Raw genomic sequence first — 22,584 nt, 5'->3', positions numbered from 1 at the left:
ATTGCAGAGGATTCGTACCCAGAGGTAGAAGGACCAAGATGGGAAACATCTGAGGTGACTCTTGGTCTCTCGAAAAAGAACGAGAGCCGCAAGCGCAGCGTGCCCATGGCCATGTTCTCACAGTGAGGACATGAACCATTCAGGAGAGTGATCATTGCCGTCCGAGGGAGATGTAAATCTACTGCTCCCAGAAGGACATGGACAAAAAGGCATGCATGAATGATGCGCTCAAGGGGAACTCTATGCACTTATCTGGGTGTGTGAGGAGAGAGAGAGAGAGAGAGAGAGAGAGAGACCACTGATTGTCTCCGAAGAACAAAGCTAAGTGAATTAAGCAGGCCAGACCCCTCTTTTATACCAGGGGAGTTGGCTGGACATGCAAATTTCATTTGCCAATTCCATTGACCATTTCTGAATACATCAGAGGTGTTTGGGACCCATAGAGTCGGTATTTCAACAAAACGTCGATGAGACTGACATATAGGGAATGTGCATTATATCTTTCTCAGATCTGGTAAACGGGAACACACACTACATACTTTAGTAGAGTGGTGCTCTTTTTGCTAAAGGGTCCAATAATATCGAACATGATCTCCAAAGCACCACTCCTTCCCAGCGACACTGCATTTACCACTACAAAAAAGACAGAAAATCTTGAGGTTCACTAATGCCCTACTGTTTTTCATTTGATCATATCAGCACATTGTAAAGGTATTTATTATTGTAAATTTACTAGAGACCATCAAATGTAATGCGAGTGAACTTACAGTTGCTTGAGTAGACCCGAAGCACCTGCAGGCATGGCAACAACAGCTTGTAGTTGTGCAGATTATGTTTCACTAGATTCACAGTCACATTCAGAGCCCCGTTCAGACGCGCTTTAACACCAAACTTCTTGTCTGAATAAGGAAGTGATGTCACTGGAAATTGTTCATTTGTCCACTGCAATTTCTGACATCTTAATCAAACTTCAACAGATTCAAATAGATAAATAATAACTGTAGACTTATATGATGTTGTCTGGATTGTACCAAAATATTGTGTATTCTGATTTTAGGTTACAGGGTTAGCAAAGCTAAAACAAAGTGACATTTTTGTGTCTTTTGTACCTTTCGGGCCAACTTTGACCAGTAGAGAATGAATGAGAATCATTAGTTCCTCATTAGCCGGAGGGTCTTTGCTGGAGCTCACTAGCAACTGCAGCAGAATGGCTGTTCCTCCCTTAGACACAAACACCCCGGTCCTACGGCCTCCACCTACCACAAGTACAGCAGAGTTAGTGTGAAACAAACATTATGCTAGACCTGACACAGTCATTCTGTCCTTCAGAAACACTGTTTTGACTGAAGTCTCCTGATTACAGCTTTTCTTAGCTGAATCTAGTGTAGTGTACAAAGGGACTTTTATAGAAGTCTGAAGGTGATGATACACAGGGCAACTTTTTGAGCAATGTTGCTGGGCAACCAGATGAGACAGGGCCCACGACCGATCTAAAGTATCCAGATAGAAATTTGTTGCACATTCTCAATGGGAAAGTGCGCAAGCAACATCGCTCAAAAATCTTGCCCCATGAATCATCACCTTTAGAGTGCCACTAAAAGTGCCACTATTACGCTATTTTGCAGTTTTTCCTGTCGCATAGGTACATTTATTGAATCATTCTTAAAATTTGCAAACCAGTAAGTGCTTTTTCTCAAAACAATTCATACAGACAGCACAACACAATGGATTACCTGTATAAAAATTCATTTTCCTTGGGTTCATCTCCCAATAGTATTTGTCAGTGAACATATCAGTGCCATCAAAATGAGAAGTCTGTGTCATTGTTCACAAGCAAGATAGTCAAAATGCGTAGTCATGTTGTCAATATAACAGTGTATTTTGTCTGTATTTTCAGATGTAAAATGTCTACGATTTTGATGACAATTAAAATGCAAAAGACTGCACTTTATCTGTATGACATTTGTGTGTTTTACATTATCTCTATAGAGTATATTTACTATATAATGTAAAATGCAAGAGGACTAATGTATCGAATATAGCATTACATTAAGTCTACAGTATATGTATAGTGAACACTGTCTGATTACATACGGAACCTGTTCTTTCTACAAACGTTTGAATGATTGAGGACAATCAAAATTCAAAATTCACCTCTGCAATTCATTTTGTAAATTGACACATTTACAAAAAACAAACATTTACAAAAAAGTCTAACAGAAATGTATAGAAAATATGCTTGACAGTTTATAACAACTATTTCAATCATTTTGCATTTAATGACTTATGCTAGAACTAATGCCTAGATGTTTTGACTATTGGTAAGACTATTCAACCGGGAACCATATAATATATTTTGATCAACATGACATAAGCAATTGATAATGTAGTAAACGGCAGACAATTGTATATAATCAATTGCATGAATGTATCAAAGCATTTGCAATTTGTTCATTTTTATGATGTGCAATAGAAGTGACCAGATGATGTGGAGGTTGAACAAGTAGTTTTGAGAATTTCAGCTGTGATCTGCAAATGCACCAAAGCGACTGAGAAAAACTGTAAAGGTTCCTAATATTATTTTGGAGGTCTTCTACAATAGGCTTACATTCATTCAAAGTGAAAAAAAACACACTTTAATTTTATCATAATATACATTGAAGCATCACCTCTTTTCTCAGTGTCTGAAATGGCTCGATAGAGGATTCTGTCTCACCCTTTCCTTTTAGAGAGCCAACTCTTCTCTAATTGGTCAGATGAGCCACTCTGTTATGATTGGTCTACCACCCATTACCATATCTGAATTTCAGCTCCGGCTTCCTCAGCACTTGTACAGTAACGATGGAGTCAGTTTTACTGTATCAATCTGGTCCTGAGTCTTCATCCTTTGGAAGTGCATCAAAGTGGATTTGCTCTTCCGTCTTCGCTACAACTTATGGCTTTTCACACTACGCTTAACTCTGGGTTCATCCTTCTAAACAACGCTTTTAACCCCATGTAAAGGAATGTTTACACTTTATTTAGAATTTAGAACTTCAATCTAGAAGAGGGGTTAGAACTGCTTTTTTTGCTCCGGAGCAGGGTTTCACTAGCCTGGTCCCACCAGACTCTCGTACATTTCATTTGTACATAGAGTCTGGCACCGCTCCATTGACGAGCGTTAACTTCCTTGTAGGCGGGTACTCTATTGAAGTCTAAAACTATTGGATCTGCCCAGAGTCCCTCTGCAATAACCAATCGCTAACGTTTGGTCGTGACGTATGCCTAGCGTTCGCCTTGTCCAACTCATTCACCACTAACGGAGCGAGCTGGAAAATCAAACTTTTCCCGAACCCCGTGGGGAGGAGGGCCACAACATCATGGCCACCAACAAAACTAAGCAAAAATTTTTCTTGCTCCGGCTTTAAATTCTTGATACTCGGCAGTGTTGCCACAACGGACCGAATGGCTTCGCTAGCATCTTTCTCCGCTCCCATTACTGAAGTACAACTCAAAATAACGCACGACATCAACGTCATCGTTCTCAGCCTCTCCCTCTGTTCGCTGATTGGCCCGGTAAAAAATTGATCGGAGAAAACCAAAGACGAGAGCACAATCCCAAACCTATTACTGAAGGAAAATGAAAATTGAGCGGAAGTACGTAGGAGGGCGGAGCCAGGCTCGGGTTGTATATTGTGTATATTGTGCAGTGTATATTGTTGCAGAAACAGGAACAATTTGAGTGAAGAAGAGACCGTTTCATTCTTACCTGTATAGTCCGAAATGTCCATGCAATGTAAACTTGATAATACAGTCGCCAATATAAGGATGCGCAAATCTAGAGCTTTTATGTAAATGGGCCATGTGCTGCATTCGACCAATCAATGACACTGACAACACAAGTAGGAGCAGCGTGAATCGTGAAGCAAGGCAACCCAGGATTCTGTTTACCCAGGGTTTAGAATGACCCAGGGTTAACCATTTCAAGAGTGAAAAGCCCTCAGTGTTTGATTTTGGGTCAAATTAGACGTTGTTTGTGAGCAGCCAATGAAGACCATTGGCTGGCTTTATGCAAATTGAAAAAAGAAAAATTGTAATCCTACAAATAACTGTCTAAATCAGCAGGTATCAATAGTCTATATTCATCATTCAAAAAGAGAAACCGAAACTAGGACTGCAGATATACAAACCGTAAACAAAGCAGCGCTTGCTTTTATTTTGAATATCAATCATGCTGATCACTTTCTTCATTCCATTCACTTTCATCACTTTCGCCTTAATTCACGTGCACTGACTCGCTAGCTAAACTGAACAACCAATCAAAGCGATCGCTCTCACCCACAGCCTGATGCTGGAACACTCGCCCGACAGCTTGGTGGGTCACAACACAACACTTAGTTTAAATAATTTAAGTACTTTAACTTATTTAATTTCAGTTAGTTGCCTAGGTAGTAATTTTCACTTTTTTAAGTTTTAAGATTTACATTATATTTTATTTTACATTTTTGAATAGTTTTAGGTAACAATAACAACACTGAAACTCACCCACAGTCAACAGTTCGTTTAAAATACCGAGGATGTTCAGATTGGTCTGCAAATCCCGTGTATTCTGTAAAGAATCAAGTAGATTAGCAGCTGAAAAGCATTCCAACTTGAGCTAAGATAAACAGATTTCATGGCAGCGTAAAGTTGTCAGTTCTGAGTGATGGTACCTCGAGAGATGATAGAATGACCTCCATCCCACCAGAGCCTTTGGACACCACCTCCTTACGGGTCTTCTCTAAAACATCACAAAAATATTCGGTTAATAAAGGTAATTTACATCTAGCAATTTTGACTTTTTCTCTTAATTGCGAGTTATAAAGTTAGAATTTTGAGAATTGCACGTTTATATCTCGCAATTCTGAGAAAAAAAAGTCAAACTTGTGATAAAAATCGCAACTATATACAGTATATATACTATATATATATATATATATATATATATTTATTTTTTATTTTTTTTTTTTATTCCGTGGCGGAAACAAGCTTCAAAATAAAATAAAAAAATAAAATCCAATTCTATGGGGATAATCGTTAGTGATTATTAGATCCTTTTATCCATTTTTTGCTTATAACTGACTATTTAAGTGATGTGTTTGATTTCTCATATTATCACACAATTGGGCTCCTATACATTAACCTTCCTATACATTACATAGCCATTTCTACTCCCTAATATATGTAAGCTCACTGCAGAGCAAATGGGTGGAGCTTACGTCTCAGCTCACCCTTGCTAGACGTTCATCGAGGAGGAGCGAATGCAATTTGGGACTGATAGGTGAAGCTAGAATATCCTACCCACAACTCTATCCCTCCACCCCATTAGACATCCAGAGAGGTGGAGCTGGACGTCATTTGACTCTGCAGTGAGCACCACTTGAATATATGGGAAAAAGTAGGAAGTCACAAAGTGTCAAGACTATACTTTCATTTTCCCTTAATCCCTTATATCCTAGCTGATGCTACTCTAAGCAATGTCTGAAACTTTGCATTTTGAGCAGTTTCTGTGTTTATTTGCCTTTTCACGGTGAATTGCTTGCTTTTTTCCTCATTTGTAAGTCGCTTTGGATACATGTAAATGTGAACGTTATGAAAAACTAAAACTTTTCTTCAAATTGTGACTGAATTCAAGATTACACAGCTCATTTTATAATCACTGATGCTTTTGGTCAGTTCAGTATGATCCTATAGAAGAGCAATGGCACATTTAATAAGAGTAGAATATTTAACTTTTCCCTGTAAAAATTTGATTTTTGCACATTACTGTTGATAATAAAAGGACATTTTATCTCCATATCAATACAAGCTCAGTGCTCTACTTTTAAAACTCCAATAGACAAACATGTAATATTATTAGTAACTGTGCTTATTAATGCAAACCAATAGTAATTTTATGATTAAATGAACTTTATGATACATTTTCCCCCAGCACTACCAAATCAGGTGCTGGAGCCCTGAAAGACATCATTAAAGTAGTCCATGTGACTCCAGTGGTTTAACCTCAATTTTAAGAAGTGAAGTGATTACTCTAATGATGTCTTTACTCCCTTTCTGGGGCTTGAAAGTGGTAGTTGCATAGCCTGTCAATGGAGGGACAGAAATCTCTCAGATTTCATCAAAAATATCTTTATTTGTGTTCCACAGATGAACGAAAGTCTTGCGGGATTGGAACGACATGAGTGCAAGTAATTAATGACAGAATTTTTGGGTGAACTATCCCTTTAAAATTATGAATCAAAAATTAAAACAAATTGGTTGGACATTAAAGCATGCAAATAACAATTTGATATAAATTTAGTGAATTTAACTAACCTTAACAGTAAATGAGAGCGAAAGAGACGAGAGTTACTCAAGCGGTCCTCCGTGTTGTTTGAGGATGTGCTGCAGTTGTCATGGTAACTCTACTCTCTATCAACTGCCACCCAGAATTTAGAAAATGCAGCTTAACTATTCAATACTTTTACATTTTACTCAATGTAAACTCCTAAGTAAAGTCCCATTTCACTCGGCGGCCATCTTTGAAACGCCTCTCGGGCATTCAAGTGCAACTCCAATCTCTTTGAATGGGGAAATATCAAATTCTCCAAAACTGTTCGCCATGGTTACGATTAAACTTCATATTTGAAATTACCAATGAAATCTGACAACAACTGTCAAATAAATTTAGTTTCTACACGCTCGAATCATGATAGTCTTTGTTATAAGTAATTTTAAAAAAATACTTGATGTAGGGCGGTCACATCATGTCTGAGTTTTTAACCTTAATTATTAACTTAACAAGTTCCCTGCTCAAAGACAGACTAGTATATTGGTTTGAACCAGTTGCATAAACAGAGCTATTATGTTAAGCCTGTGTCTTAAGTAAGAGTACGACCAACTAGCGGTTAGTCAAGGGGTAGTCTTACTTTTGAGTATCACATTAGACCAATCTACGTTTTTATGTAACTAACTTAAAACAGTTATGAACGGTTTTTAAGAACTTGTAAGACTAGTCGTTTATGCAACCGGACCCTGGTATACTAGATAACTAATCTTTTACCATCCACTAGGAGTTGCATTTTACGATTTTAAGATTAAGGACCCTATTTTAACGATCTAAGCACATGGGGTGCTTCTCAATATCCCTCCTCGTCTCTTCGCTCCTCTGTCCTCCATCCTATGACCCAGAAACCAATCAAGCACAGCCATCTTGAAGGACATCTCAATTCTCTAATTGCACCGCGAGGAGTCGAGGATCGAGGAGTGAGGAGGCTTTCAGAGGAGTCATGAGCGAGGATACACAGGTGTATCCTATGCGGAAGTGTTTTATTGACTAAACGTAACGCACGTATACATTCTCCTCCCCCTTCACATCGGTCACAATAATTTGAATTTATACTTTACCTTTGCAGTTTAAATAAACCACACATCCGAATATTTCAACAGGGTATCTTGCTTTATTATTATTCATTATGAATTTCTTAAATAAACAAACTTCAACAACATAAGGGCAGATCCTTTGAGCGCTGCTGATGACGCAGTGAAGTGACGCTCGAGTGATCAAGTATTCCAATGTATAAAAAAAGCTTTCATTCGATTTCTCCGTCCTCATTTTCTTTCCTTGCAGCCTTCCCTCACAACCTACAGGGGGAGGAGCTGAGGCGCTAGGAAAGGAAGCGAGGAAAGGAAACGAGGATGCACAAATAAGAAATGAGAAGCACCCATGGTCTAAAGTGCAGGGCACAAGTGCACTTAGCGCGTGTCTGAATCCACTTTTGCTAGTTGAACGACGGGAAAAATGGTCGGTGCACCCGGCGCATGGTCTAAAAGTGTTGTCCCTATTCACTTAATGAGTAATGGGTGTGTTTTGGGCGTAACGTGAAATCAGTTCTCATCAGAGTATCATCTCCCATTCCCTTTAAAAGCCAGGTGCGCTCGCGCCATGACGGATTCGCTATTTATACCGATTTATACTATTTATATATCGCCTCCTAAACACTCAATCACTATTCACTAGGTTAGTCCACTAATACTGTTCACTTAAAAAAGTGAATGAAAAAAATAGCAGGTGAATTCGGACAGCTGTTGTGCGTACATCGTTATTGCGGTGGGATTGAAGTGCACTCAATAACATCCACTATGGTTTCGGACACCACTACAAATAGCTCTGCCCTCAAATAATACCCTATTTGAGGGTACACGGGGCAATTTCGGAGTCAGACCTAGCAGCCCATGGGCGCACAGATGGGCGCAAATGCATTTGCGATTTAAAAAACATGGCGCAGGACGTAAAAATGATAACTGCGTCGGGCTGAAACTAGCAAAACACAATTGCATCGCGCCTGGTGCCACGTATTGTGCCGGACGTATGATAGGGCCCTAAGACTTGTATGATTTCCAGTTCTCAGTTTAGACTTGAGTGTCCAATGAGAAGTTTAGCATAAACCCCCGGTTTCACAGACAAGAGTTAAAACCTAGTCCCAGACTAAATGCATGTGTGAGCTATTTTATAGCAACTTGCACTGAAATATCTTAAAAAATGTCAGTGCCATTGTTTTGTCTCAAGATGCAAACCAGAAATAATTTAATAACCAGCAATGCCTAATCCTGGCTTAATCGAAGCCCTGTTTTTTCCCCTGAAATATTATTAATAATATTATTTATCGTAACATTCATCATATTTTACACATTTAAAATCCAGTAGCATCTCTGAAGAAATGTCTTCTTGGCAGAGACCTGGGACCTTAAGCTAAAAGGGCCTATTACGACACAGGCCTTGAATAGCTGAGATGTTTTTGGTATGGCATTCGGTCAAAAGAGTGACGGATCTGCCTCAGTAACAGCTGAATCATAGTTTTGCATTATTTTCCTTTAAATAGTACCCTAATTCAGATTATTTGGAGTTTCGACACACTAAATTTGATTTTATGCTTATAGTTGTCCTTAATCTATGCTAGTCATGGAATTAATGTGGCATTTTTGTATGCATGCATGTATTTACTTATTTATTATACACTGCCATTCAAAGGTTTGGGGTCAGTATGACTTTAAATAAATTAATCTAACTAAGTGACAGTACAGACATTTATCTTTTGGTCATTAAATTATCCTGCAAAAAAAAATTAAGCAGCACAACTGTTTTCAACATTTATATTAATATTAAAATGCATCTTGAGCAGCAAATCAAAATATTAGAATGATTTCTGAAGGATCATGTGACACTGAAGACTGGAGTCTGGCAATGATGCTGAAAATACAGCTTTAAATAAATTACATTTTGCAATATATTAAATAGAAATCAGTATTTTAATACTTCACAATATTACTAATTTGTATCAAATAATTGCAATCTTCAGTCTTAGCTTTTGAACAGTAGTGCATAAATTTGATATTTATGGAAACTTAAACAGAATAAAACAATTGAAAAGATAACAGACTTTATATCTCACAATTCTGACTTCTTTTCTTGCAAGTGCAACTTTATATCACACAATTCTAACTATAACTCGCAATTACGAGTTTAAATTATGCAATTCTAAGAAAAAAATTCAGAATTGCGAGAATAATTCAGAATTGTGAGACAAAAAGTTGCAATTACCTTTTATTTTTTATTTAGTGGCGGAAATAAGCTTCCATAGATATTGAATATTGGCTTAATTGGGGGGGGGAAAAGAACACAAAAGTATTTAAAAATAATTTCCCCTCCCTCCCCACAATTGTCATCTTTTATTTATGACCTTAAAATGGCACTAAACCTTTGGCAAAATTATGACACTTGTTGACCGGTTCTATTATTAGAGCACAAAGTAAAAAAGAAGTATCTATCAACTCAACACAGTCTAAAAACTGCAGAGTAACGGTAAAAACAACTCGAGAAATGAAAAAGCGAGTCAAGCAGGCAGTGAACTTCTAAATTCAACACCTCGGAAAGAACAAGAAGTTTGGCCAGCGTTAAATATATCAGCGTGCAGTTTATGCATGCCAAGATCCCTCTTAAATGACACACGCACGAGACAAAGCCGCTCCATCTACTATTAACGGCAAATTAACTTGTTACATATCCCAGCCTAGATGTACACACACATAAATAAAAAGTGCTGCGCAAATCAGAAACTGATGACATGGCAGACGGCTGAGAGTACACATGTCAGGCTGAGGCAGCGCATGCTTTCAATCACTCTGAACTCTCCAATCGACACAGAGTAACCGAAGAGACACGAGCGAAGATCACACCGACACATCAATGCATTTCAATGCACGGACCCAAGTGCGGCAGAGTAACAAGATCACTCCCCCACCCAATTTAAGAAGCGGTAAGAACATGCTAAGAAATTCCAAACTGAAAAATGCTTTTTTGAACTTTAATTCATATAGCTGACACAATTTCATAAATTAATTACATTTTTTGACATTTATTCAACCTATACACTTCTGCTTTGGAAACATTAACTACTACTAAAATAATACTAATAATAAATAATAATAATAAACAACTTTTACGATGACATTCAATAAGACAATGTATTCAATAATTTCATTTATTTTAAGGCTTATATCTTGTTTAGTAGAACACAATTTGTTTGCAGTTAATCTGCCTTAGTAAATTGATAATTCATCATTAAGATCAAGATGAATACAAAAATACAACTATAATCATTACTTTGAAATTCAGTTCAATATTTCTATTATTTATACATTTTAATTATGTAGTAAATGATAGTTCAAATACATGCATTATAGATATATATAGATATGTTTAGTTGAGTGAAAGTTTTGATGTTATACTGTTTTATTAATACAAAATTAATAATTATCAATATAGTGTTCAAATGTGTTAATATTAAGTTTTAATAACTTAACTGAAAAATTGTGAATAAAGTACTAAAACTGAATTTAAAATGAATAACCTTTACTATAAAATTCATAAAAGTCAAGCGCATTATATTTGTATTGCGCTTTTCACAATACACATCATTAATCTTTATAATACCCTTAATGTCTAACTGTCCACATTTAGCAGATTAGAGCACTTGAGATTTGCTATATAGTATTAAAATGAATGAATTTATTATAGAGGCTGCTACACTATAATACTTAAAGGGATAGTTCACCCAAAAATAAAAATTGTGTTATCAGAGTTGGCGTCATCTGAATTTCCTCTGTTGAACACAAAAGAAGATATTTTGAAGAATGTTGGTAATCAAACAGTTGACGGTAGCCATTGACTTCCATAGTATTTTTTTTTCTACTATGGAAGTCAATGGGGTCCATCAACTGTTTGATTACCAACATTCTTCAAAATATCTTCTTTTGTGTTCAACAGAGGAAATTCAGATGACGCCAACTCTGATAACACAATTTTTATTTTTGGGTGAAATATCTTCTTTTGTGTCCAACAGAGGAAAGAAACTCATACAGGTTTGGGGTGAGTACATAATGACAGAATTGAAATTTTTTGGTGAACTATCCTTTTAAGTGTGAAACTTGATCTTCACATATCATAAGTATTATTTGGAAAGTTTAGAAGCCGTAAAAAGATCTGGTCTTACCAGGGCTGCGCGAGGGCCGACACAAATCTCTCGTCTTCCTTCTGACATGGCTTCTATAGTCCATGTTTATTCCTAACACATCACACTTATGCCTCTTCTCATAACCTGAATACACTCCAGCGCTTCATCCATAACACAGATACTGGGGAAATTCTACACCGGGGTAATCATATTTCACATAGACAAAGACCCCTCCCACAGCCCAGGAGCTGTCAATCAAAACACACACACATCCAAAGCCCACAACAGCTCAATGACGGTCACGAGCATGTGAGGATATGGCCGAGAATGTGAAGGGGAACTGAGAGAGAGAGAGAGAGAGAGAGAGAGAGAGAGAGAGAGAGAGAGAGAGACAGACAGGGGGAGGGCACAAGGGGCGACCATTCGGAGACGTGGGAACATTTCCATATTTTCTCTCAGTTGCTGATGACAAGGTGTGTGTGTGTGTGTGTTAGGAGATATTACGCATCTGCGGTGTACGGTTACGGTCAGCGGGGGTCAGGGGGAAGAGCGAACGAGTGCTGGATATCCCAGAGCTGTCACATTTCACAGCTGATCTCTTCAGAATCTCAGCAAGCTCAGGCTGTTTGATGCTTCCAAAAGAGATCGTAAAACAAATCCATATGATTTAGTCCAAAATTTCTGAAGAGGCACGATCGCTTTATATGATGAACAGATTCAATTTAGGCTTTTATTCACATATAAACATTGATCAGCGAACATAAACAGAAGCTCAATACATGCTTGACGCGTGAGAACAAACCTCATTGGTTCTTGCAGAAGCTCAAACGTGATGCGTTACACGAGAATGAATCTCATTGGTTCTTGCAGAAGCTCAAACGTAATGCGTAACACGAGAATGAACCTCATTGGTTCTTGCAGAAGCTCAAACGTGATGCGTAACACGAGAATGAACCTCATTGGTTCTTGCAGAAGCTCAAACGTGATGCGTAACACGAGAATGAATCTCATTGGTTCTATAAAATGCTACCAAAAAGCAAAGAGTATAGAAGAACAAGAGGCGAAACTCTGATGCTTTTATGGAAACAGCCACTAGGTGGCGCTTCGGTAGTGCGGCCGCCATTTTGGGGTGAAAATTCCAACTGGAGTTACTGGACAACAGCACAGTTAACAGTTAATCCAGTCATTATATACACATTTGAGGTGTTTTTTTCTTGCTTTATGGAGTATTTCCATTTTATGCAACTTTACACATTTATTACTATTGTTAGTTAGCAACTTCACTAGCCCTGAAATATATTTTGTACGTTTTACCCATAGGCCTACAAACATGTAACATATGGCCATATATGTACATATATTTTAAATAGCATGACATATATCTATACATATATTTGACTTATCTGAGAACACAATATCGCCTATGCCTGCAACATATATGAACATGTATGTGTCCAAACATGTGAAGAAAATATTTGAGTTCATCCATATATGATACCATATATCTGCATATATTACAGTATAGTATTGGTTTCTCGCATATGTGGACAACATTAAGTATAAATATGTGACATACATAATTGTTTCCCGCATATTTAATAAATGTATGTAAACATGCATGTGATACTGATGCATTGAAATAAGTACATATATGCGTATTAGGCTACATATATTTAACATTTATGTGCATATACGGTAACATATATGGCACTTACATGAAAACGGCCATTTTTGCTATATTGTTTCATATATGTCTATGTGTTTTATATGAATTTTGCATATATTCTCATATAGGCAGCAGACATACATGTGCACTGACATTAGGCTATATATGTAATTGACTTATATTGACATATATTACATTTCTGTATGGGTAATCCCCTGGATCATGCTACAAACATGATGATCTTATAGAACATGATGGACAGTGGCTGTGTTTTTTTGTTTACATAATCTTGCTTTAACGGTCATTAATATAAGATAGTAGAGCTACTGCAAAAGAAAAAGAAAAAAAAAAACACACAAATAAACAGTTGACTGTAAAGCTATTCTATTGCTGTTATATATAAATATTTTCCAACATTCCCAATTATCTAATATAGCAGCATGTCCTTTAATTACCTTTATATGTTGGTATTAATTCAGTGTTTGTAATGCTAATACTAAAGGTTTTGTGGGAAAAAAATAGAAAACTTGTCTAAGTCTGTGAAATAAACTGTTAAAAGGGATTTGATGATCACTAGTCTAGTGATTGTACGTTATTCTGTGTTGTCATCATTCAGTTTGGATTTGATCTTTAATGTAGGCTACTTTAATACGGATAGTGATGGGAAGTCCGGCTCTTTTCAATGAATCGGCTTTTAGAGCGGCTCGTTCCCGAATGACACATCAACACTAGTGGACTGCCGAGGCGCTTTCACCCCAAAATGGCGGAAGCGTAGCGCTGCTGCTGGGCGCTGGTGTTGCAATGGAACGTTCTATTGAGTTTCGCCTCTTGTTCTTCTATACTCTTTGCAAAAAGTGAGTGTTTCCTATTACTCTCTAACTATCAACTTTTGAGGAAAACGGGACACTCAAGACAACCCTGAAAAATCTATTCAAATCTACTGTTTAAAAACAATGTCTGAATAGCTATTTGGCTTTAGGTTAACATTAATATTTACTAATAGTATTATCTTTAAAACTTTGCAGACCTTTTACATTCACAAACATCTATATAACACACGGAATGAAAGGTAATATCTGAAACAGCATAACATTTTAACTTGCTGAATTTTCTACAAAGACCAGGAATTATTGTGCATGTTTGAAGCTGCTGATCCCACTCATTGTGTTAATGCACTGGTTTTGTGTATACGTGTGTCAGGTCACCTTGGGTCTGGATGAGGTGAAGGACTTTTCCAGTGATTTGTCGGATGGCATCCTTATCAGAGACTTTGGACACCTCGTTCAGTCTTTCCAGCTGACTCAGCAACACCAGCACCCGGGACGCACTGGGAATACAGGAAACCATCACAATAGGCCAAGTAAACACTGGCGAAGCTTAGTAAAGATGTTTCAGGCAGTCGAAAAACTGTAAACTGCATATCGTCATTGTCATAGAGCTGCCAGTGTGTGTGTGTGTGTGTGTGTGTGTCTGTGCGTGCGTGTGTGTGTGTGTGTGTGTGTGTGTGTGTGTGTGTGTGTGTGTGTGTGTGTGTGTGTGTGTGTGTGTGTCTGTGTGCGTGTTGGAAACAAAAACAAACCTTTTTTCTGTTGCCATTTTGGGTTTATTCATTTCTTCTCACATTCAAGTAAAACGTCAAACTGACTGCTGAGGGGGGAAAATGTAGAAATGCATTTATACAGAATATCAAATTTAATTTATAAAGAGAATAAAGTCACACTACTGCTTTAAAATCGGTCCGAGTTTATACAGCAACATAGGCCACTTTATACAGTCTTAAATCATAAGCATTTTGCTTATTCAAGGGAGGAAAAAACAAAAACAGCAGCAAGAATCTTAATCAAGATCAACGGCTGTGTCTCAAAACCTAGTGAGCAAACTACCTATACAGCTACCTAGATGAAAACACTCTTGTGCATCAGTGCCTACTGACTGAGCTGCCAAACTAGGCAACATTGTTGGGCATCATAGTCTATCAGTCCACATATACAACATTGTTGGGCATTAAGACCTACTGAGCTTCCTACCTAGACAGCATTACAGTATTTCTGCCTATACAGACTTCATTTTTAGGCATTAAACCCCTATAGAGCTTCCAATATACACAGCATTTTGGGTGTCAAAGCCTATTTCAGAGCAGTTTTGGGCATTAAAATCTACTGAGCTTTTTGGCCCTTGCTGTCCACATTTTTAGGCATCAAACTCTAGAAAGCTGCCAACATAAACCATATTTGTTTGTGTCTCATAGCCTACCTGCCCACACAGACAGCATTTGTAGGACATGAAAACCAACTGTGCTTTCAATCTGGACAGCCATTTTAGGGCATAATAGGCTGGGCTCCCAAAAAAGCTGTCCATGTAGGGAGCACATTAGGTTTTGAGCCAAGGCCAGTAATTGTGCAAGTACAGTCCACTCCTATTTAAATGAGTCTGTCAGAGGAAGTTGGCCATATATTACAGACAGATTCAGACCAGCTAATGAATAATTAATTCAACGTCATTATTAATTATTAAGTTGATAAAAACCCCTCCTGTATAATTGAAATCCACTCATGATCATGTCAGATCCACCTGTCCTACAGAGAAAGCTCCACTGTTAGCACAGATACGCTAACAGGACAGCTGATCTCTGTCACAGGCATAGAAATAAAAATACATGCGAGCACCAACCTTTAAAGCATGCGAGAGCTGCGCCATCTGAACTACTCACAGCGCGATCTCTTGGCAGCACAGACACAACACAAGCCCCCTGATGGTGTTATTATTATTGACTCTAACCCCCAACACACACTCGGAAGTGAGGGCGCGTCCAGTAACAGAGCTGGCGCATAATTCACGATCTGCACCTCATGTGTCACATCAGAGTCTGACGCACAGATGGACTACAGATCAGCGTCCATTCAGCGCTTTTAGCGTGACTAACGTAACGTCGGTAGACGTGAGTAAAAAAAACATTAGTCATTTATATAATACATATACATATTAGTGCGTTCAAATCGATTAATCGCATCTAACATAAAACGTTGTTAATATATGTCGTTGTTTGTTTATATATATATAATTTCTAGATGTTTATATTATTATAATTTATGATATATTTATATATTATTAAATGTATTATACTTACATACATACATACATACATATATGTATAATTTATATAAATATAATAATATATACATTTATAATCATATCACAATTTCACACGTTTTAAAAACATCTTGATACATTATTTTATTAAATTGTTTTTAATTTTGTGATTTTGTTATTGTTTATTGTTTTTATATTCCGCAACTTTTTGTTTTTGTCATACGTTTATTTATTTTACTTTATATATGCAATCTATTACTTTACTAATGTGAAATATTTGTATAATATATGTTTTCGAGTTTTGCAGTTCTGTCTGAAGTATAAAAATAAATAAAAAAAAGTGCAAGAAAATGGGTCTCCCATACCATACCTCTACACAAGATTATATTTTATGAACTAACCAAGCAACTTCAGTGCATTTTTAAATTTCTCATTCTGACAGGAATTTAACGGAATTTAACTCATTAAATATTATAATGATTATTAAGTATATATTATTTATTCTATATTTATAGATTATTTTTTTTTGATAAAGTAATAATATTTTTTATCCAGAAAAAATAACACGTTGTCACAAACATCTTACATTATTTTATTTACAGCTTCAAATCTCAGAACTACATGTCCCAGAATGCAAATCACAAAATGATGTCATTCACAGGCGCCCGCTGGAGCAGCGCTGTATATTTGCAACAGCACAGAAAGACTGCCTTTTTAAAGGTATTGTATTTATTTACCCTTTGAATGTCTTTTGTAATTGAATATGTACTTCAAATTTTGTAAAGTATAGAAGTTATTTAGCAGTAATGATATATGTTAGGGGTTAGTGAGCTTAGCATTTATCGCTCTTCGCTAATGTCATCTGCTATTTGTTTATGTGCAGTTTGACACATCGATGCTGGTTCTGTATTTAAATAATTTTACCAAATCACACGTGTAATTAAAATCCTATTATATTCATTAAAACTCACCTGAATTCAAAAACGATTCGTCGTCGACCAGTAACAACAAAGGGAGGTTCAGTAACGTTACAGTTACCATGAGTTCTTCTCCACAAGTGTCCTCATGAGTACAGTATATTTAACCTTGCAAAATACTGGAGTTTGTTTGAGTGTCTGTGCCTATGGTCTGTCATGCCTGATTGTAGCTGGACGAAATACCCAATTTGGACATATTTAGTTGTGCTCTAAAGCTAGTGAACTGCCTAGTGCCTACCGAGACCACATCATGTGGTGCTTCATATATTGCCCCAAAATGTGTTGGTAACTCACAAGGTTTAGAGACATCTATTGTGCTGAAACCCAGTTATTTAAAAACACTCAATTTTAGTCATGCAAACTGTTGAAGTGTGGTCCTCAGGCTCAGTCTGAAGTCTTGATATAGTTCCATTGTTTATTTAATCTTTAATCATGTGCACTATTAATTCAATATTCTGTCTTTCCCTTATATTACCTAATTGGTCATATTAATATGTGCTTGTACAAGATATTCCTGGCGACTCTTGAAGGGATAGTTCACCCAAAAATGAAAATTCTGTCAATTATTTACTCACCCTCATGTCGTTCCAAACCCTTAAGACTCTCGTTTATCTTCGGAACACAAATTAAGATCTTTTTAATGAAATCTGAAGCTACACAACTACCACTTTGACGCTTCAAAAGTTTCATAAAGAGATCGTAAAACTAATCAATATGAATTGAGCGGTTTAGTCCAACATTTTCTGAAGAGACTCGGTCGCTTTATGTGATGTATTTATTCACATATAAACATTCATCAACTCACACATCAGTTGTGGTAAACAGAAGCTCAAGCATGTTCGTTTGACGTGTGAGAACCAATGAGGTTCATTCTCGTGTTACGCAACACGTTTGAGCTTCGGCAAGAACCAATGAGGTTTGTTATCGCGAGTCAAGCGGGTTCGGTTGAGCTTCTGTTTATGTTCATTATGTTCATCATATAAAGCGATTGAGTCTCTTTAGAAAATTTTAACCAAACCTCTCAATTCATATAGATTAGTTTTATGATCTCTTTATGAACTTTTTGAGGCGTCAAAGTGAAAGTTTCATAGCTGCCAATGCAGTGACAGAAATCTCTCAGATTTCATCAAAAATATCTTCATTCTTGTTCCAAAGATGAACGAAAGTCTTACTATCCCTGGCCTTTAATAAAAATAGTTTTAATGCACATATTTTTTTTTATGTTCGTAGCTGTCTCAATGGTGATGAAGTCATCGGTAGAGGAGGAGGAGGGAGGTTGGGGTCTTGGGATCCCAGAGAAGATGAGAAACAATGCCGACTGGGTGGACGTCACCAAAGAATTCAAAGGAGCCTGTAAAGGTGTGTGTCTCTGTGTGTGCACTACGTGGCAAAACAAATGGGCCAAGCCAAAAATGGCAAAATATTTATTGGTCTTTTGATTTTTTTTAACCATTTTAATCACAAATCACTGGTCAGGAAATTAGCAAGAATTGCACAAATACTGTAGATAAGGGAATTTAGCACGGAATATCCTTCTCCAACTCTCAGACAGCTTTTTACAGCAAGAAGAGTCAGTGTTGTTCTGCTCAATGTTTATGGCTTCAAACAGAGACCAAATATTCACTGCAGGGTTCAAATCTGGACTCTGATCAAAGCCAAAACATGAGCCTGAACCAACTTCCCATATTCTGCCAAAAACGTCATTCTGTCTTTGATGTTTTTCTGTGAGAGCAATGGCTTTTTTAGTAGTGCATTTGGTTACATTTTGCTAATTTCTTGACCAATAATTTGTGCATAAGACAATTAAAAGCCAGTTTGGGCTTGTTCCATCTATTTTTATTTATTAATTTTTTTGCAAAGGAGTGTGTGTCTTTCATGGGCATGACAAAGCTGTGAGTTATCATTGGCTGAACTCTGCAGTAGCTATTTCTCAGAATAGCCATTTTCCACAAAGCCCTGAGAAATATATGCCTTGTTTATGTAACATTAAAAAGTTACAGTAGGCTATATTCCTAAACAGGATGCAGACTTCATATCCCATTACAGCCAATATTCTGATCAGTGATTTGTGATTCATCAGGATATTGTCTTGCATTAACTTTTTTTTTCCTCTCTCCCCCAAAAATGATCCGGGGAAATGTTGATTGCATGTAGGATCCATCATCTAAATGTGCAACGAGGCATGGCTGCAGAAATTTGCTGATATTTTAATTTTGACCATTTATGGTCACTAAGAGTTCTAAAATTGACTTCCTTTCCCATGCGAGCTTGACCACATCATGATTAAGCTCCAGCACTACGCCATAAGTCACCTCAATACATCTGTGTTATTGTGAACAGGAGATTTTTGGACGGTTCTGGTGCCATCAGTCTGGTTTTAGTGCTTGTGTTGATTAATCTTGTAGTGAAATGTTGTACAGAAACCAAATTTGCCGATTAAATGAGTTTGTTTTTGCAGAACTCAAACTTGGCGAATTGCTCCATGACAAACTGTAAGAAATTTATATTTTTATTTTTTGAGCAAAGAAATGCTTTTACATGTAATTCAAGATTTGGTGCATTAGCTCGGTGTACGTAATGCTCATGTTCCTGTAGGTTTGGTCTGTTTGAGGCGATGTCAGCCATCGAGATGATGGATCCGAAGATGGATGCTGGGATGATCGGAAACCAAGTGAACCGTAAAGTCCTCAACTTTGAACAAGCTGTTAAGGTAGCACTCGAAAGAGCTGGTTTCACCTCGCTCCTGATATTTTATTTTATCTTGTGAAGTGATGTAATTGTAATAATGAACCTGAATATAGTGAGTTGAAAGGGTTAGTTCACCCAAAAATTTAAATTCTGTCACTGTAAGACTTTCGTTCATCTTCGGAACACAAATGAAGATCTTCTTGATTAAATCTGAGAGATTTCTGTCCCTCCATTGACAGTTTAGTCCAAATTTTCTAAAGAGACGCGAACTCTTTATACAGTGATGTGAATAAGTTAGGACACCCATGCTAAAGTTGCCTAAAAAGAGGAATAAAAAAATCATCTTTTGGAAATAGATCTTAATGCCTTAATTAGAAAAATGAGGAAAAATCCAACCTTTAAGGACACCAACTTTCTTTGTGAAAACATAGGGGTTTCCTGACTTATGCAACCTGTATTTTAAGGAAGAACATTTATTTATTTATGATACATTATTCATTCACAAAGAAAGTTGGTGTCCTTAAAGGTTGGATTTTTCCTCATTTTTCTAATTAAGGCATTAAGATCAATTTCCAAAAGATGATTTTTTTATTCCTCTTTTTAGGCAACTTTAGCATGGGTGTCCTAACTTATTCACAGCACTGTATGATGAATAGATTTTATTTAGGCTTTCATTATTCACAGTACTATACTTTACTGAAAGTGTACTCTCTCTCTCTCTCTCTATGTAATTTTTTCCTTATTTCTTATTCCTTCTGTCTTCCTCTTTTTCTGAAGGATGAGGCCCTTCGAGTGAAGGATCTGAGTATTCCTGAGCTCATCGGGATCATGGACACATGTTTTTGCTGTCTGGTCAGTATTGATATCACCAAACACAAAAATTGTGTTTCATGAAGCTGTGTATCAATTGCAAAGTAAAAAAAAATATTCTAATAATAATAATAATAAAGTGTCTGTAATGATAATAAAAAAATCCAAAAGAGTAAAATACGCATTCAACAAATAATTTGATTTAATTTAATTTGATAATAATTTATTTGATTAAAAAAATTATAATTTTATTAACGAAGAAAGCATTAAATTGATCATAAGTGACAGGAATCACTTTTGTAATGTTACAAGATAGTATTTTAGACTTTATTTTCATGGAAAAATATTATCATGGTTCCACAAAAATATTATGCAGCACAACTGTTTTCAACATTGATAATTATAAGATATGTTTCTTCACATCAAACCAGCATATTAGAATGATTTCTGCAGGATCATGTGACCCTGAGATGGTAGTGTATACTAAAGAAAGCAGTGGCTGGAAAAAGCTGCATTTGAGTTTACTGACTGTACTGAATGTCACTGTTGTCTTCATCTGTCTCAGATCACATGGCTGGAGGGGCATTCTCTGGCTCAGACTGTGTTTACGTGTCTATATGTTCATAACCCGGATCTTATTCAAGACCCTGCTCTTAAAGCCTTCGCTCTGGGCATCCTCAAGATCTGCGACATCGCCCGCGAGAAAGTCAACAAAGCTGCTGTGTTTGAGGAGGCAAGACACATTCAATTGTCTTATTTGATTTTTGTTCAAATTGTTGTTTTATTAAATTGCCCCCATTATGCTATTTTAAATGTTTCCATATTCTGTTTTGAAGGTCTCTTACAATAGGTTTACATGCACCCAAGATAAAAAAAAAAACATACATTTTCTAATAATATACATTGTAGCTTCACCTCTTTAGTCACAGTGTCTGAAACGTTTCGATAAAGAATTCAATCTCTCTAAACCCCTCCTTTCTGAGAGCCTATTCTGCTCTGATTGGTCAGATGGCCCAGTCTGTTGTGATTGGTCAAGTCACCTTAATTTATGTCGCGCTTTTACCAATATAGATTGCTTCAAAGTAGCTTTACAGTGATAACAGGAAATTAAAGTAACAGATTGCTTTTGCTTTACAGCAGCTCTAGAATAAAGTTATTGTCCAGCTAAATTAGTTTTGATTGATTCACTTCTGTTGCAAAGATCATTAGTTATTAACTCAGGGACCGCTAACACAACACCGTTCTAACAGAAAACCCTTAACGCGCTGGTCGACAGCTTACAGCACGTGTCTGAAACCAAACGCTCATTGCCATATCTGAATTTCAGCTCCAGATCTTCCTCAGCGCTTGATACACCGAACAGTCCTCATCCTTTGGAAATGCATTCAAAAGATTTGCAGTGCAGAGAACAGCGTCTTCTCAACATGAATAACACAAACCTAACTCTTCTAGGCCTCAGCCACAACTACACTGTTTGAAGGTTAAAGTAGACGTTGTTCGCGGGCAGCAATGAAGACCGTAGGCTTTAAATTTGTTACAAACTTGCGTAGGTTCGAGGAGGAAGTCGTTCAAATACTGACGACTTGTTTCAGGCAGTTCAGAATCTATTCTTTCTTTGGGGGGACAATAACTTTATTTATCGTGCACTTTCAACTTTAAAACTCTGCAGACCTTTTACATTCACAAACTACACACTGCATGAAAGGTAATGTATGAAAAAGCATAATGGGGCACTTCAAGTTAAAAATGTCTGGTGTGATTACTGACGATATGTAGATTATTTATAAATGAACCCATTGGAAGACCATTGGAAATATTTAGTAACGGTGTGGCCATTAGTCAC

The 22,584-nt window shown here is 36.9% G+C and overlaps 2 protein-coding genes across 7 annotated transcripts in view; one reads left to right on the top strand and one right to left on the bottom strand.

The window, feature by feature from the left end:
• The window catches only part of agtpbp1 (ATP/GTP binding carboxypeptidase 1), a 47,036-nt gene extending 29,779 nt beyond the window's left edge, over positions 1 to 17,257 (bottom strand). The window contains exons 1-8 of one of the 5 annotated variants that reach the window (XM_077223757.1): positions 17,238 to 17,257; positions 14,756 to 14,820; positions 14,382 to 14,503; positions 4,692 to 4,759; positions 4,525 to 4,588; positions 1,110 to 1,256; positions 768 to 899; positions 540 to 633 (exon numbers count right to left, since the gene is read on the bottom strand). In XM_077223757.1, coding sequence (XP_077079872.1) covers positions 540 to 633; positions 768 to 899; positions 1,110 to 1,256; positions 4,525 to 4,588; positions 4,692 to 4,759; positions 14,382 to 14,503; positions 14,756 to 14,787 — 659 coding nt within the window. In that variant the 5' untranslated portion in view covers positions 14,788 to 14,820; positions 17,238 to 17,257. Of the gene's footprint in view, positions 1 to 539; positions 634 to 767; positions 900 to 1,109; positions 1,257 to 4,524; positions 4,589 to 4,691; positions 4,760 to 11,549; positions 11,842 to 14,381; positions 14,504 to 14,755; positions 14,824 to 15,846; positions 16,102 to 17,237 lie in introns of those variants that run through there. The other 4 variants (XM_077223756.1, XM_077223758.1, XM_077223755.1 and 1 more) reach the window with 4 other exon arrangements.
• The window catches only part of naa35 (N-alpha-acetyltransferase 35, NatC auxiliary subunit), a 287,987-nt gene that overhangs the window by 254,467 nt on the left and 10,936 nt on the right, over positions 1 to 22,584 (top strand). Inside the window, exons 1-6 of one of the 2 annotated variants that reach the window (XM_077223793.1) lie at positions 16,896 to 16,986; positions 18,474 to 18,602; positions 19,702 to 19,735; positions 19,839 to 19,953; positions 20,709 to 20,783; positions 21,307 to 21,474. In XM_077223793.1, coding sequence (XP_077079908.1) covers positions 18,482 to 18,602; positions 19,702 to 19,735; positions 19,839 to 19,953; positions 20,709 to 20,783; positions 21,307 to 21,474 — 513 coding nt within the window. In that variant the 5' untranslated portion in view covers positions 16,896 to 16,986; positions 18,474 to 18,481. Of the gene's footprint in view, positions 1 to 16,895; positions 16,987 to 18,473; positions 18,603 to 19,701; positions 19,736 to 19,838; positions 19,954 to 20,708; positions 20,784 to 21,306; positions 21,475 to 22,584 lie in introns of those variants that run through there. The other variant, XM_077223794.1, reaches the window with a different exon arrangement.

This window comes from Siphateles boraxobius, unplaced genomic scaffold (genome assembly GCF_051911475.1).
Source record: "Siphateles boraxobius isolate OS27281-9 unplaced genomic scaffold, OSU_SipBor_1 9, whole genome shotgun sequence".
NCBI classification, from domain to species: Eukaryota; Metazoa; Chordata; class Actinopteri; order Cypriniformes; family Leuciscidae; genus Siphateles; species Siphateles boraxobius.
Note: the sequence above shows the minus strand (reverse complement) of the source record. Positions and strands in the feature narration are given on the sequence as shown.